Source organism: Lutjanus erythropterus, chromosome 14, assembly GCF_056507025.1.
Source record: "Lutjanus erythropterus isolate fLutEry1 chromosome 14, fLutEry1.hap2, whole genome shotgun sequence".
NCBI lineage: Eukaryota > Metazoa > Chordata > Actinopteri > Lutjaniformes > Lutjanidae > Lutjanus > Lutjanus erythropterus.
The window spans coordinates 26,269,776-26,284,004 of NC_139330.1; the positions used below are offsets into that span (position 1 = coordinate 26,269,776).

Genomic DNA, 14,229 nt, shown 5'->3' on the forward strand with positions numbered 1-14,229 from the left:
CTTAAGATGTGACTCTGTATATCACTTGAACAGAAAAAGGAGAAAGTTGACTGAGGTATCAAGTGTACTCAACTTTTATTGGAGCACAGAGCAAAAAGGGGCAGGACTTAGGAAGGCTGAATTGTCAAGGTTTCCACAAAGGGAGATGAGATATCCTTCAACCTCTACACTGAGAAGTTACCCTGCCCCTTGTCTCAGTAATAAGCCCAAACTAGGTTCTTTGGTTTGGGTTTAGGACTAAATTTAATGACTGCAACCATTCTAAACTTTGGATCCCAAAACTGAAGAGACAGAGGGACACTTTGTTCACACCTGAGCAGCCCTCCATGCAGACTGTTTTGAGACAAAGAAATTAACAATACTCAGTTATTTTTGTGATAAATCAAATTATTTGATTAGCTTCTACACTGATGTCTGATAGGTAGGTGGGCAGATATCACAGCTGATATTCATTCCTTGTTCTCAAAATTCATCTTGTATATGAAAAAAAAATATATGTATAAAGTTAATCAAATTGACCATTTCTGAATATGTTTGGATAAAGACCAAAGCAATTTCTCTTCCTCATTCTCTCTAGGATATTTGTATTTCGTCCTTCATGATTATGACAACTTTTATATATATTTTATACATCATTGTACTTTTGACTTCTTCATGGTTCCTCACAAAAAGTATATAATGTAACAAAATCTGTATGAAAGTGGACATAATCATGTTAGACACTGTCTGTACACAAGACATTGACTGGACATTTGTAAAATAATCTGTATAGTGTCCTGTAAAAATATTTTAAAAGTGGTTTCCCAACAATGGGGTGTACATACAGTATGCATATGAGCGAGTATGTCAGTGTGTCTTTGTGTGTGTGTGTGTGTGTGTGTGTGTGTGTGTGTGTGTGTGTGTGTGTGTGTGTGTGTGTGTGGTTATGCCAGCTGTATGTGTGGGGACTGACTGAGAAACTCAGGGTTTCCCTTTGAGTGAGGTGGAGTCTCCTCCACAGTCTGTAAAAGTTTTGAAGGGTCGCCAGTTTCCTGGGACAGAAAGTTGAAATGTTCTTCCTCTGGCTCTAGTTTGCACTCACTAATGAAGAGTCCTGCTCCGTCCCAGTTGCTAAGCACACCATGGGCATTGCCACTTTCGCTACCGTTGCTGCTGCTGCTGTTGTTGAGTGTTGAGGACAGCCCGGGAGCGCGGTTGGTCAAAGGCTGGCTGAGACTGTGCACAGAGACGGATTTCGCGAGGCCGCCTCCCCAGTCTGGGCTAGACGAGAGCAGCAGCAGGGGGTTGACCTCCAGGCTCATGTGCCTCCTCCAGACCCCCTCGGATTTCAAGCCGGGCTTGCCCCGCAGCTGTACCCCTCCCTGGGCAGGGTCTGCCTCACTGTCCCCTCCCTGGTCAGCATCCACACTGGATCCCACAACAACAGAGGGACCCAGGCTTCCCTCATCCACCGTCACTCCACCTGTCAAATCATCTGGGACGGGGTCAGTGGGGCAACGGTGGTGGGAGGGGTGAACCATGGGGGGCAGCCGGAGGGTGAAACCCCCTGTTGAAGGAGGTGGGGGTGGCAGGTCAGGGAAGTGTGCTCTTTTGGAAGTACCATTGGGGGTAACCAACGTTGGGTATGGGCTATCGGGAGGCAGCAGGGGTGATGGGGAGAGCGAGGCTGTGGACGGGGGGTAGGATGGAGGTGCTGAGTCCGGGGGGCCATCATCTTCAGCGGGTGCCAAGATAAGGCGCAGACCTCTTGGGTTGGCACTAAGACAACGGCGCATCCCCCCATTATCTCCTCCACCTCCAACAGGATCACCTCCCTGAGGAGAAGGGAGATCCCTGCCCATGATGGAGGTCTGGTAGTCCGAGTTGTGGTGCTGGTGGTTGTCCAGCTCGAACAAAGGCAGGGAGGAGAGGGTGAGTGCTGAGGGGCCTTTCTGTAAGACTTGGCGGTAAACATCCAGCAAAGAGTCCAACTTTGATTCAATGGAAGTTACCTGTGACCAAAAGTAAAGAATAAGAGTGAGAACATGGAGGGAAACAGCAAACGAGAGACTTAAATTGACCTCTATCTTCAACCAAGGAATTTTCCCGTAACACTAACAAATCTCTGTTTCCAAAACCGAAAGTGAGCTCTGAAAGCTAGAACCTCTTGAGTAATACATGAGTCACTGGTATTGCTAAACAGCGCAAATCAGCTCCTTGCACTTGCATCACATTTTTAAAGGATAGTGCGTATGTAATTTTCCCTACTCTGATTTTTGTTATACACTCACCTGTCTCTCCACCTTACACACACGTCCCAGCATGCTCATGCCCTCCAGAGATTCTCCATCTGGTTGAAGTTTGTCTCTCATTTTCTTATCCACAGGAATCTGGCCTTTTCCCAGAATCTGATCCACCCTGATACACATACATACACACACACGTTAGAGAATTGTCGTGTTGTAATAAAGGTAGGGATCCCAGCTTCATTTTAGGTCATCCCAAATCAGGCAACCAACCTAAAGCAGCACTTGGATGTTAAGATTAAGTTAGTAAAACACACAACACACATGGCATGGCTCTATCACTGCTCATATATGAAAACTCTACCTCAAAGATGGTCAGTTTTCCAGGAATAAAGAAAACAGCACTTGCACTATGTATTTCATGCATTACATAGTTTACATGTGGCCTCTTGAACTTGTGACAGTGGAAAATTTCACAAATGAAAACCAACATAAACAAAAAACATTTCACAAAAAGCATGTCATTTATGAGCTGATCTAAAAACCAGGTTTACAAATAGGCCTACAGAATGTTCAAAGACCATACTGTTGCATTTTTGAGTTAAAGAGTTGAGCAAAACCAGGTTTAAAATGAGTAAATCCAGATGCAAAATTAAGCAGAGTACTGTTGCACAATCTCAGTTTAGTAAATCCAAGTTTGTTGATCTAAACCAAAACAAGCTTACCCAAATCAAAAATAAATGAATATATTGTAAATAAGTACAACTGTATAAAAGGGAAAACCATTAACCTTGGCTGCTCTGTATTCCTTATCAAAACATTGCATAGTTTGCTAGCAAGCTAAAAAAGTTAACAACATGTTACATTTTGCTAGCTAGCTTAAGTGTTAACAAAACATTGCTAGGTAGCTGAAAAGTAAAAATTGCTTACTAAAAATTTTATCATCCTAGTTTGCCTACTCATTATGGCTTAGCAGAGAATTTTTTTGCTCAATAAATCTCCCTCCTCAAGTATACTGTAACTTTAAACTTAATACTGGATCACAATTTGAATTTAGAGTTTAAAAGTCTGGTGCAATAAAATTTAATTCAATTTTGGTTTAGAGTAAAACCTAAACTGAAGTTTGAACAGAGGTTTAAATCTAGTCTTTCTTAATGTCAAGCTAGTTTTAAAGTTTGGTGCAGTATCATTTTGAGTTAAACCATGATTTAATCTAGTTTAAAAATTAATCTCTGTTGGTGCAACCCAGTTTAAGTGTTAACAAAATTGCTAATTGTATTATCCTTTCGCTTGGAAAATACCAATACTGAGGATTCAAGGTTGGAAGGTGTGGAAGTCAATCGCTGGCTATTTATTTTATTTTCTGTTCCAAGAAGAAGGAACACATATTTTCATTATGTTTTAGGACTTTCAAAAAACATTAGTGAGAAGTACAGCTCTTTAACACTGTGAATTTTTTAAATTAGTGAAGTTAATAAAGTTTGTATATCTCTAACATGCAAGAAGAGCTTAACACCCAGGATGTCGTACACCCATTATTTTGCTTTATCTACCACAAAACACATGAATGAATTGCAAAGCACTTCCAAACAACTGCACACAAGCTAGCAACATTCACACACGGCAACGTTTCCCCTTGAAGAGAAAAAAGGAAAGGATCTACTGTAGCAGCAGCAATGATATGTTAGGGTTTATGGGTAAACACATTTGCACACATTTGCATGAAATGCAAATGCTTATGTGTGTCAGTCTTGGTCATCAAAACTAAAACAAATGGTCAGTGTTATTACACATTAGAATAATCAGGTTCTAATGTCTAACGTCTAATGCAGACTCCAACCATCTGGTACCATAAGTTAATACTAATAAAATGTGAGATTTCATGGCCAGTTAGACATTTTTGGGGACCTAATGGTCACCATAGGGGTAACTAATGGAATTCTACTGGGGGTAAAACTTAAATTAAGTGAAATGAAAGTAACCCTGAGAGCTTCCTCCTGTTGTTGCTGTAATAATAGTGCAGGGCGGGAGAGGACATGTTCCTGGGTCGGCTATTCAGGCTGGGACCAGAGCCCGCTGCACTGGCCAGTCTGGAGACAGGAGAAAGACTAGTCAGATATATCTCTCTCTCTCACACACACACACACACAGAGAAGCACACACACACAAACGCATGAAGCATAGATAGACAAGTGTACAAATCCAGTCCTATACTCAATGACATTAAACAACACTGACATGCAAACACAGAGGATGAGAGGGAAAAATAGGCTAAAAATGTCTGACAGGTGAGGGGACTGAAATTGGCATTGATATTATTATTATTATTATATATTTATATTGCCATGTTTTCTTTTGTTGTTGTAGTTGTTTGTTTTTTTACTGAAGAGGATTAGGGTTATATGTGATCAATTAATTTTAATGTCAGAATTCTAAGGAATCAGAGAAAATTTCTGAATTCTGAGAGAAAAGAAACTTAAAAATCTAAAAGAAAGTCTTAAAAGTAATTCTAGGAATAAAGTCAGAATTCTGAGATTTAAGTCAGAAAATTCTGGGGGGTTGGGATCAGTAGTTTGAGTTTAAAGTCATAATTCAGAGAAAAAAGTTACAATTCTGATAGAAGTTAAAATTGTACTCAAATACATTTTTCACATTTGGTCCTAATCCTCTTCCATACTAATAAACAGCCATACCCAAATTAATAATAAACAATTTCAGGTGATCTTAAAGCTTCAAAGCCAGTTTAACTGCCTCACCTAATGGGTTGTGGGGAAAGTCATCAATGTTTTTCTTTTTGAAAAACATTACTGAAAAGATCATTTTCATGCCAACCAACATAATGGAGCTATGCTAATGAGATACATAACAGCACTCAGGTGGTATGTGTGTATCCACAGTCTTTGACACACTTCACCAACACTCAGATACAGAAAACAAACACTAAGTTTTTCTCCAGGAATACTACTAACAACACAGGCATCATCTACAGCACTGCAGCACGACAAAACACCACATGACTGTCATTTCCAAGAGCTACCACAAAAACAAGCTTCTTTCTAAAATAACATGTAAATATTAAAATTCCAATCCAAAGCTGCATAACAGCGCCTCCTGCTGGAACAATATTTCCAGCCTCGCTTTTTACAAATTAAGTGATTATTGACATTTGAAACAAGAACTGAAAGCCTCTAAATTAGGCTTGTAGCTGCAAAAGGAACTGAAACATGGGAACTGGTTTCTGAATGAATAATGATGATGATGATGATGATGAACATGTCAGACTGTTCATGCATCTAACATAGCAAATGGAGTTTTATGAGTTTTAATAAATTCTGGATTTTACAAGAGGCCAAAAAAGCCGCGCTGCTTCTCTATGCATCACGGAGTAGCTTGTCTTATGTCCACAGTCACCTACAGTATGTTAGCTGACAAAACAGTTAGACGAGGTCCTAAAGGAGCTCAAGTTTTTAAGTACAATATGACTTGCTACTAATAAAATAAAAACAGTGAACACTTCCTTAGTTGAAAAATGTAGAAAAAGTGAATAACTATGGAACTATTGGCCAACCATCCCAGTTATTTTCTTCCCACAATGTCAAAAACCTTTGGAAACTTTATTTACTTGTAAAACTTTGTCTATAATCTGCTGCTTGAGCTCCTTGATGACCTCTGAAGCTAAACCTGGGTCAAAACAGGCTTTTCTGTTGCAACCACAAATGATCTCAGATTCATTAATTGCTAGCTGACTCCAAGCAGGCTGAAACAAACAATGAATATTATTTCCTGGCACTCTCAAGCATTTTTTTTTTTCAGTGAACAGTGAAGCACCCTGAAATGAATGATGCTGGCTTGCCTGGTTCTCGCTTGAAGTGCTTTTACAGGGCCTGCTTATGCTAAGAAAAGCGTCACATGAATGAAAAGCAGAGAAAGCTCTTTCTTTCCATGTTCAATTTCAGTTAGTACTGCATCTAAACTAAATTAAATTAAATCAAATAAACAAAAAAATCTAAATAGGCAATTCATGGGTAAGGAGACAGGGGATTTCCTAATTGATGCAACAGTATGTGAATGCATGCTGCTTGACCCAAGGTTTGGTAATGTTAGTGGTGAGGCAGATGGCGAGCAGATCAGGGTGGGGTAAGTCTAACCCCGGTGCCGAATGTTTCCTCCGGGCTTGGCTGTAATATAAATGCAGGGAGGGAGAGGAAAAGGTCTTGACGCGGCTGTTGAAAGGCCTCGGAGAAGGACCCACTACAGTGTCTAGTCTGGGAGAGAGAGGGGACACATACAGGACATATACACACGCTGGGTGAAAAAGACATAAGCCTAGTTGGAAGTGAGGTCAAGGTAAAAGTGGGTTAATTTCATTTAGAAGGATAATCTAGAGTGTTATGATGACCTCTATAGGACTAATAGGAACTGCAGCAATGTTGGCGACAACACCCACCTATGCAAGTCCTTGGTAAAAAAAAAAATTCACTCACAGAAAACAGATATCAATAAAAGGAGTAAACATAAACACACGAGCAGATTTAAGTTAAGTTCAGAAAAGTCTGTAGTCCCAATAAAAATTCTATCTAAAACCACATGTTACTGACTAAGATAACCATGTATATATAAGATTATAATATGCCCGGAATAGTGGAATTATACAGGACTTTTCTTTGTTTTGATATTGGCATGATACTGTATATTGTCCACCAGCTACTCTGCTCTCGAAATGTTGGCAAGACTTTGCTTGACCACAAATGTGTTTGAGTGTGTCCAGTGTGTCCTGACCTCGTCTGAAGGCTCTTGATGCGACAAAGCATGTCCAGGTGTCCTGCAGAGTACTGCTCTATGACATCCTTCACATCGTAAGGACGCAAGGTCTCCTTAAACTTCTTTTTTGCCACGTGGAACTTCATGATCCTACACACACACACACACACACACACACACACACACACACACACACACACACACACACACACACACACACACACACACACACACACACACACACACAAAAAAAAAAAAAAATACAAACATACAAGAATTAAAAAAAGAGAGGGATGTTAAGTCAAGGAGGCTTGAAAAATAAGGATGTAATTACTACAATAAACCACTAGATGGTAGCAGCAACTTTGGGAAAACTACAAGACGCTCCTTGTTATGTTTCACTTGTTGATCTTATTTTTGGAGTGTGATAAAGAAAACATTAAAATCTCAAATATCTCAAGGAGTGTCTACCGGGAAACCAAAGTTCCGTGGTTCTTTTGTCAAATCCATAACAACCAAAATGAATGACTTTGAAACTTGAGTGTAATTCTGTGTCTCCTTCTATTTGGTGAACAGAGCCACCACTGTTTGAATAATATTGATGCAGGTAAGGAGATCTCGGTGCTCGGTGCATCTTGATTCCCCGGCGGCTTCTGCTTTTCTCCAGTTGCCTGTTTTTCTCACTGTCTAATGGAAACAAAAGTGACAGATGACCCTCTGTAATAACAGTCCTGACAGGGGAGGGGGTGTCCAACCCTCAACCCGACACCCTGGGAAAGCCCTGGGCTCTGGCTGCCCATGGAGGAGGCCTGCTGGGTGGACAGGCCTGGCCGAGGTTGGGTTGTAGTGGTGATCTTTGTGTGTGTGTCTGAGTGTGGAGAAACAGAGGGGCTGGTGATAGAGGGGATTTGATTGACATGAGTTCAGTTCATTATAAAACAAAAGCAGAATAATCATGTTATATCTACGTTATATTAAACTTGCTAATTTCAGAACCAATTAAGCAATGACTGACTTCTAAACTCTTATTTAGGGGGGAACATTGCAAAAAAAAAAAAAAAAAAGGCTCCCTTGATTTGATTTGTGTCAAATGTTCAAAACAGTTCCCCTGAAAATTATTACATAATTTTGTATTCTGTGTTACACTGATAAAAACTACGAACTCCATTGTGGACAAAGTTGGATGCACCACACTGTGTTATACCACACTGTGAACAGTAGTGGTGCACTTGAATCTGAATATGTTATTCAGGAAAGCACAAATAATTCAACGGAAACAAATATTTCTTCTAACTGAATATGCCTGTTATTATTTGGGAGAAAATAATTTACAGAATGTAATGCAGTAACATTCAGAGAAATACTTTTTACTTTTATCCAAGTATATTTTTACACACATACTTAAAAATATATATATAATTTTAACATTAAAATATTATTATAATATACTATAATATTAATATATGTATAATATTCCAGTACTGTTAACTGCAGTAGAAACTTGAACACAGCATCACTATCTTTACTAAGAATAGTTTATCTTTCCATGTAAAACATGTTTTGTTAATAGAAATTTTTGCATTGGCAATGAATATTAGGCCATAAAATAAAACATTTGGCCGTTGTGACGTGACTTCTAGTGTAAACTGCGCACATCTCTGGTGTTCTATACAAATACAGATACAGAAACAGATCATTTTGTTGTTTGAACAGATACAGATACAAATAATGACATTTCTTTGCACCTCTAGTGTACAGGCAGGGGTTGGGTGTAGCTGGTTGAGCTGCCTTATATAATGGGAAATGCTGCTAAACAACTAAACAGAATATTAAAGATACCACCACAGGTAATGATTACTGGAAATATAAATACATAAAGACACCATGCATTTGTGAGAGAATGTATAGCTTAATAACAGATGTGCAAAAGTATATTGCTTTTCGCTCTACGTATGGACTGGATGGCTTATTTATAGAAAATACTTTATGGTCCATATGGGCACCATCTGTACATGTGTTGAGAATATTATCAAAACATTTACATGCATTTTCCAATCCATAAATATTAATATCTTTAAAAGCCTATGTCAGTGGTTTTCAAATGGGGTCCAGGGACCAGCAGGGGTCCTTGAGTGGGTTGAAGGGGGTCCCAAGCAAATGGAAGAACAGAATATTTTAACTTTTATGACATCTTTTTGGAAGTTGCACCAAGGGAAGAAATAGGTTTGGCCCTTTATTGATTATAATTGATAGTGATGCTAGTTTAATAATTGATTGATTATGAGGACTTAATTATCTGCAAACCAAAAAAACATTCAGAGGGGATTCCTTAAGAAAGAAATCTTCTAAAATTGGGGGTCTGTGGTTTAATGTGCATCTATTGTGGGGTCCTTGACCTGAAAAAGTTTGGGAACCCCTGGCTTATGTTGACTTTACATGCTCAAACTTGTGGGTGAATAAATTCTGTGTGGGACAGGTGATTTAACTGTAGAAGAAGAGGGAAAATGAAGAGATAGATTTAAAAAGGAGGAGAAAACATTTAAGATAATTGGTGAGATGCAAATTGTTTAAATTGTTTACAAACTCAGAAGCTAATGACATTAATGGCAAAGGATCAGCCGAGGCCACACTGCAAATTATAATGACCTTTCATTCTGCATTACATATATTACAGATCTTTTATTTGTGATACAACACTGTCCTCTTACCCCTAAGAATCCAGGAAAATGAAAATGATATTTGTCTCCTTATGATATAAGAATTGTCAAATTGAGGAAAATCAGGACAGTGACATCTAAACTGTCATTAACCAGCAGAAAATTATAGCAGCTACACACAGGGGTAAATTTTCTCATCAACCTAATATTTTTGAATGATAATCCTGCTTATTGAGTGGCGAAAAATGGCCATTTTTACCAAGAAAAATATGAAGAGGGTGAAAAGAAGCAGTGGAGTGAGAGAATCAGTTGGCGCCAGTTGGATAAACATTCGCTCACAGGGTGCCGGTGCCAGTGTAAGAGAGCAGGGTCTGCTGAAACACACACACCAAAACACACGCGCGCTGCTCGAAACCCCCCTGCAGACAAACCCAGCAGCAGGGCGTATAGATTAAGAGAGAAAGATAGAGCAAAAAGAGAGATACACTTTGAAAATAAACTTTGCTTGAGGGAACCAAACATCATGTGAACCCCTGGACTCATGGGTATGTCTATGTTTTTCACATCCAGGATCACGTGTTTAGCAGAGTAAAGGAAGACAGGGGCTGTGTTGTTGTATTACATTTCAGATTCAATATAAAAAAAAGAAAAAAACATGTTTATAATCTTCCTCAACAGCCATAATTTGGGATTAACTCATTTCTTTGGCTCTGTGAAACCACATAACTACAGAACGGAGCTACACAGAAGCTCATTGACTCCTTCCACTATTAAAATGCATCCTTCTCTTAGCTGGTGGTAATTTCAAACAGTGAAATTTGGTCATTCAAGTTCTGCTCACTGAATCATTCATAAATTTTCCACTCAACAGTTACAGAACATAAACAGCCTCTAAAGAAAGATGGAGGTCCAATCAATCAATAGGATACGTGACCGGACTTCAGTAAGAGCTGAATCTACAGAGAAGATCGTGCTACAATCAGCAGCTAGCCAATCATAAAAAGAGGAGGCAGTTCAGTGACATCACCGACTGACTGATGACTTTTATGTTCAGGGAGCTGTCATTGTGGTCTCACAATCAATGGACACGTGAGGAAACAAAATCCACGAGGGAGTTTGTGATTGCGAGGTGATTAATCAGTAAGATGCCCTTTATCATGTCCAGCGAGCCAGCAACATACATCATGACGCAGGAGGGCTTCAGTGACATGACCAACCAACAGGAAACACTTTCCTGATTCCAACAAACCAGCACACTACCCAGCAGGGCGTTCAGAGCATCAGCAGGTAACTGATCAAAAACAGCCAATTAGGAGAGGGGGATGGATGCCAAAAAATCAAGACGATGATGATGATTTGAAATTATTGAAAACAAATTTGAAGCAAATATTTTGAAGCAAATAAAGCATAAATACTAAGAGTTAGTCTCAGTTAAAGGAATAGTTTTGGGAAATATGCTTAACCACTTTCTTACTGAGAATTAGATAGAAAGAAGGGTTCTATACTTGTGTCTATAGGGTAAAATATATAGTAAAACTTTCAGGCAGTAGCAGGTTAGCTCATTTAAGCATGAAGATGGGCTAGCTCTGTCCAAAGGTACACCTGTACATCTAACAGAATCTCTAAAAATCATTCATTAAAGGAGTAGTACGCGATTCTGATCCAACACACTTTTTGTCAAATTCAGAGAATATCTTCTGTCTCTGTCCATTACCTGTCTGTTCTGTGTGTGTGCTGAAAAAAAAAATGTGGTTTTAAAAAATTAGGGTTATATTATGTGCCAGATTATACCTGAACAACGTCTTTACTCAAATGTCTAGAATTATTAATTTTTTATAATCACTGTGAAGTTGTCAGACACCCAGCAGATGGTCTAGGAGGTCCCTGCTGTTTTCCTGTTTCCAGTCTTTATGCTAAGCTATGCTAAGCTATGCTAAGCTAACCGGCAGCTTACCATACAGACATGAAAGTGATATCAATCACTTCATCTAACTCTCAAAGTGAATATTTCTCTAAAACATAGAACAAATGAAGGCAACAGCTGTGGAAAATCAGGCCTGATTGGGTTGTGGAAGGTCCCGATGATACTGTAGAAAATGACAGCCATTGGTTAAAAGCTTTTATTTGAGAGCAAACCGTAGGAGTGATTTTCCCTTCTGTCTGGTTTCAGTTACAGGCAGCAGGCGATATGTAAATTTTTAATAGGAGGGATGGACCCGGCTTGTTTAATTCACCCAAAACTAATGAACTGACTCATGAGAGATTTTTTAAAGATAATATTATAGATCCAAAACAAAGCTCACAGAAGGGCGAGACTGAGAGAAAAAAGTGCAATCAGAAATCTGTATGCTACTTCAGCACCATGGACAGCACCATGGATTTATCAATACACAGCGCAGTTAGGCTGCTGATATTTCAGAGCCATGGTCGGGGTCACAGATTCTAATTTGCATGAACCTCAGTCAGATGTAAGGATCAATGAGTCAGGCAGACTTAGACTAACGTATTCAACCAAACAACCCCTCTGCCCCTGAACTCTCTCTGCTACCACTCATCCCTCCTCAAAACGTCTACAGTATTCCTTTTATGCATCCATATCAAACAAACTGGAAAATTCTTCCAGTTTCTCACTTAATAGGAGTATTTGGATGCAAGTTTGCAAATGTGTTGGAGTTATAATCCCCTTTACCAGCTGAATTACCTGGATTCCTGAAACATTTCTTGGATTATGGTGATCCAAAGATGCTTTTGATATAAGCATGAGCTGAAAGACCTGAAATGTGAAGTGTAAGTGTAGCAGGATCTCACCTGACAGCTCTGATGACAGCCTTGAGAGGAGCTGATAGATCCTCCACTGTAACATCGCAATGGCAGCCTCTCTCATCGAAGGAATCCTCTGTGCTCATGCCTGTGTCCACTGAGAGAGACAGACCGCCGTTTCATCAATAAAAGCAGCCTCCGTGCAAAATCATTTCCAGTCTTAAAACTCATAAAACAATTCCTGCATATAGCGGGTCTCGACAGGAGTCTCCAAGAATCTTTCAAACTGATACTATTTTGGCTTTTAGGAGGTGAAAATTTATGCCCTGCTTGGATGGGATCTTTAGGAATGGGCAGCGTTTTGCCAGCTCAGCTATGTAAGGTGAGAGAGGAGGGTATATATATCCTTAATACTGCCAATAATTACGAGAGTGGGAGACACAGACAGAAAGACAGACAGAGAGAAAGACAAGAGAGGGAGAGAAAAGTACAGAGAAATAGATGGAAAGAGAGTGAATAATGACGTAGTGCATATAAGAGGTTATAAAATCAGTTCAAATAAAATACACAGGGGAATAAGAGGAGAAACAGAAGTGCTATTAAAACAGTCAGCAATTTCATTTATTACTGTAGTACAGGAGTTTCTGGGAAAAACACAGGTGCACAACATACTATATACAGATAATAGTTGTTGGATTGTTTGCTTATGTTGCCAGATCACTGTCAGTCAAATATGATCAAACAACAAAAGTCCTGGTGAAGCAGATTCACTGAGTTTTAGAGTGTGAATCTTAAAGACCAGCGTGTAGGATTTAGTGGCATCTAGCAGTGAGACTGCAGATTGCAAACACTTCATCTCACCCCTTCTTTCAAGCATGCAAGAGAACCTACAGTGCCTGCAAAATTCACTAAAAACGTATCCAGAGCCAGAGTTTGGTTTGTCAGGTCTGGACTATTGTAGGGACAAAGGTAGTGCAACATGGCAGCCTCCATGGAAGAAGACCCACTCCTCTCATTCTAAGGTAACCAAAACATGAAAATTCATATTTTAGGTGATTATACACACTAATGAAAACATATTAATATTGTCTCAGTGGGCTGAAAATCCACAACCATTACTAAAATAATGGAAGACCACATTGTCAAGCTCACCCACAGAAAGGGTAAAGTGTGACTACAGCATTGATTTATGAAAAAAAAAGACAAAATATGCATATACAGTACAACAGCAACAATATTATATTCTAATTCTGCCATATTCTGTCAATAGATCTCCCAAAATCTCACATTGTGTTGCTCACCATCTGGGACAGCAGTGCGAGTCTGGCTCTTTAACCTCAGCGACGGCCTAAAACGTGTCCGATCATTGAAGCTCCAGCTCTTCTGCACTTTGGCTGGGCTCCCGCCCATCAGCTCAGTGCCTCCCACCACCTCATTTCCAGGGGAACAACGTTGGCGGTCGTTGATGGACGTCTGCCTGCTCTTCATGCTCTGACCTCGAGGGCTCGCCATCCGGACCCGCTCCTTAAAACTCAACTTCTGACTGCAAGTAGGGAGGGAAGAAAAGAAAAACACAGGCAGAGAGAGGGGGATGGAGGGATGAGGAAGTAAAGAAGACCACTCAAGGAAGCAGAGAGAAAGCAAGAATGATGGAAGTGATGATCCAGAGAGGGAAAGGTGAGGGAAATTGGGGATAAGTGAGTTAAGGATGGAGTAGATAGAGGAAAAAGTATGTGGCAGAGGTCAGGGTTGATGGGGAGACACACGCAGACACAAAGAGAGAGAGAGAGAGAGAGAGAGAGAGAGAGAGAGAGAGAGAGAGAGAG

The 14,229-nt window shown here is 39.8% G+C and overlaps 1 protein-coding gene across 2 annotated transcripts in view; it reads right to left on the reverse strand.

Annotated features, from left to right (window-relative positions):
• Positions 1–554: 554 nt before the first annotated feature.
• The window catches only part of kcnq5a (potassium voltage-gated channel, KQT-like subfamily, member 5a), a 130,178-nt gene continuing 116,503 nt past the window's right edge, over positions 555–14,229 (reverse strand). For both annotated transcript variants that reach the window (XM_084736019.1, XM_084736018.1), the window contains 7 exons: positions 13,705–13,946; positions 12,452–12,560; positions 7,005–7,136; positions 6,374–6,490; positions 4,208–4,315; positions 2,271–2,397; positions 555–1,991 (listed from right to left, as the gene is read on the reverse strand). In XM_084736019.1, the coding sequence (XP_084592145.1) occupies positions 924–1,991; positions 2,271–2,397; positions 4,208–4,315; positions 6,374–6,490; positions 7,005–7,136; positions 12,452–12,560; positions 13,705–13,946 (1,903 nt within the window). In that variant the 3' untranslated portion in view covers positions 555–923. The remainder of the gene's footprint in view (positions 1,992–2,270; positions 2,398–4,207; positions 4,316–6,373; positions 6,491–7,004; positions 7,137–12,451; positions 12,561–13,704; positions 13,947–14,229) is intronic.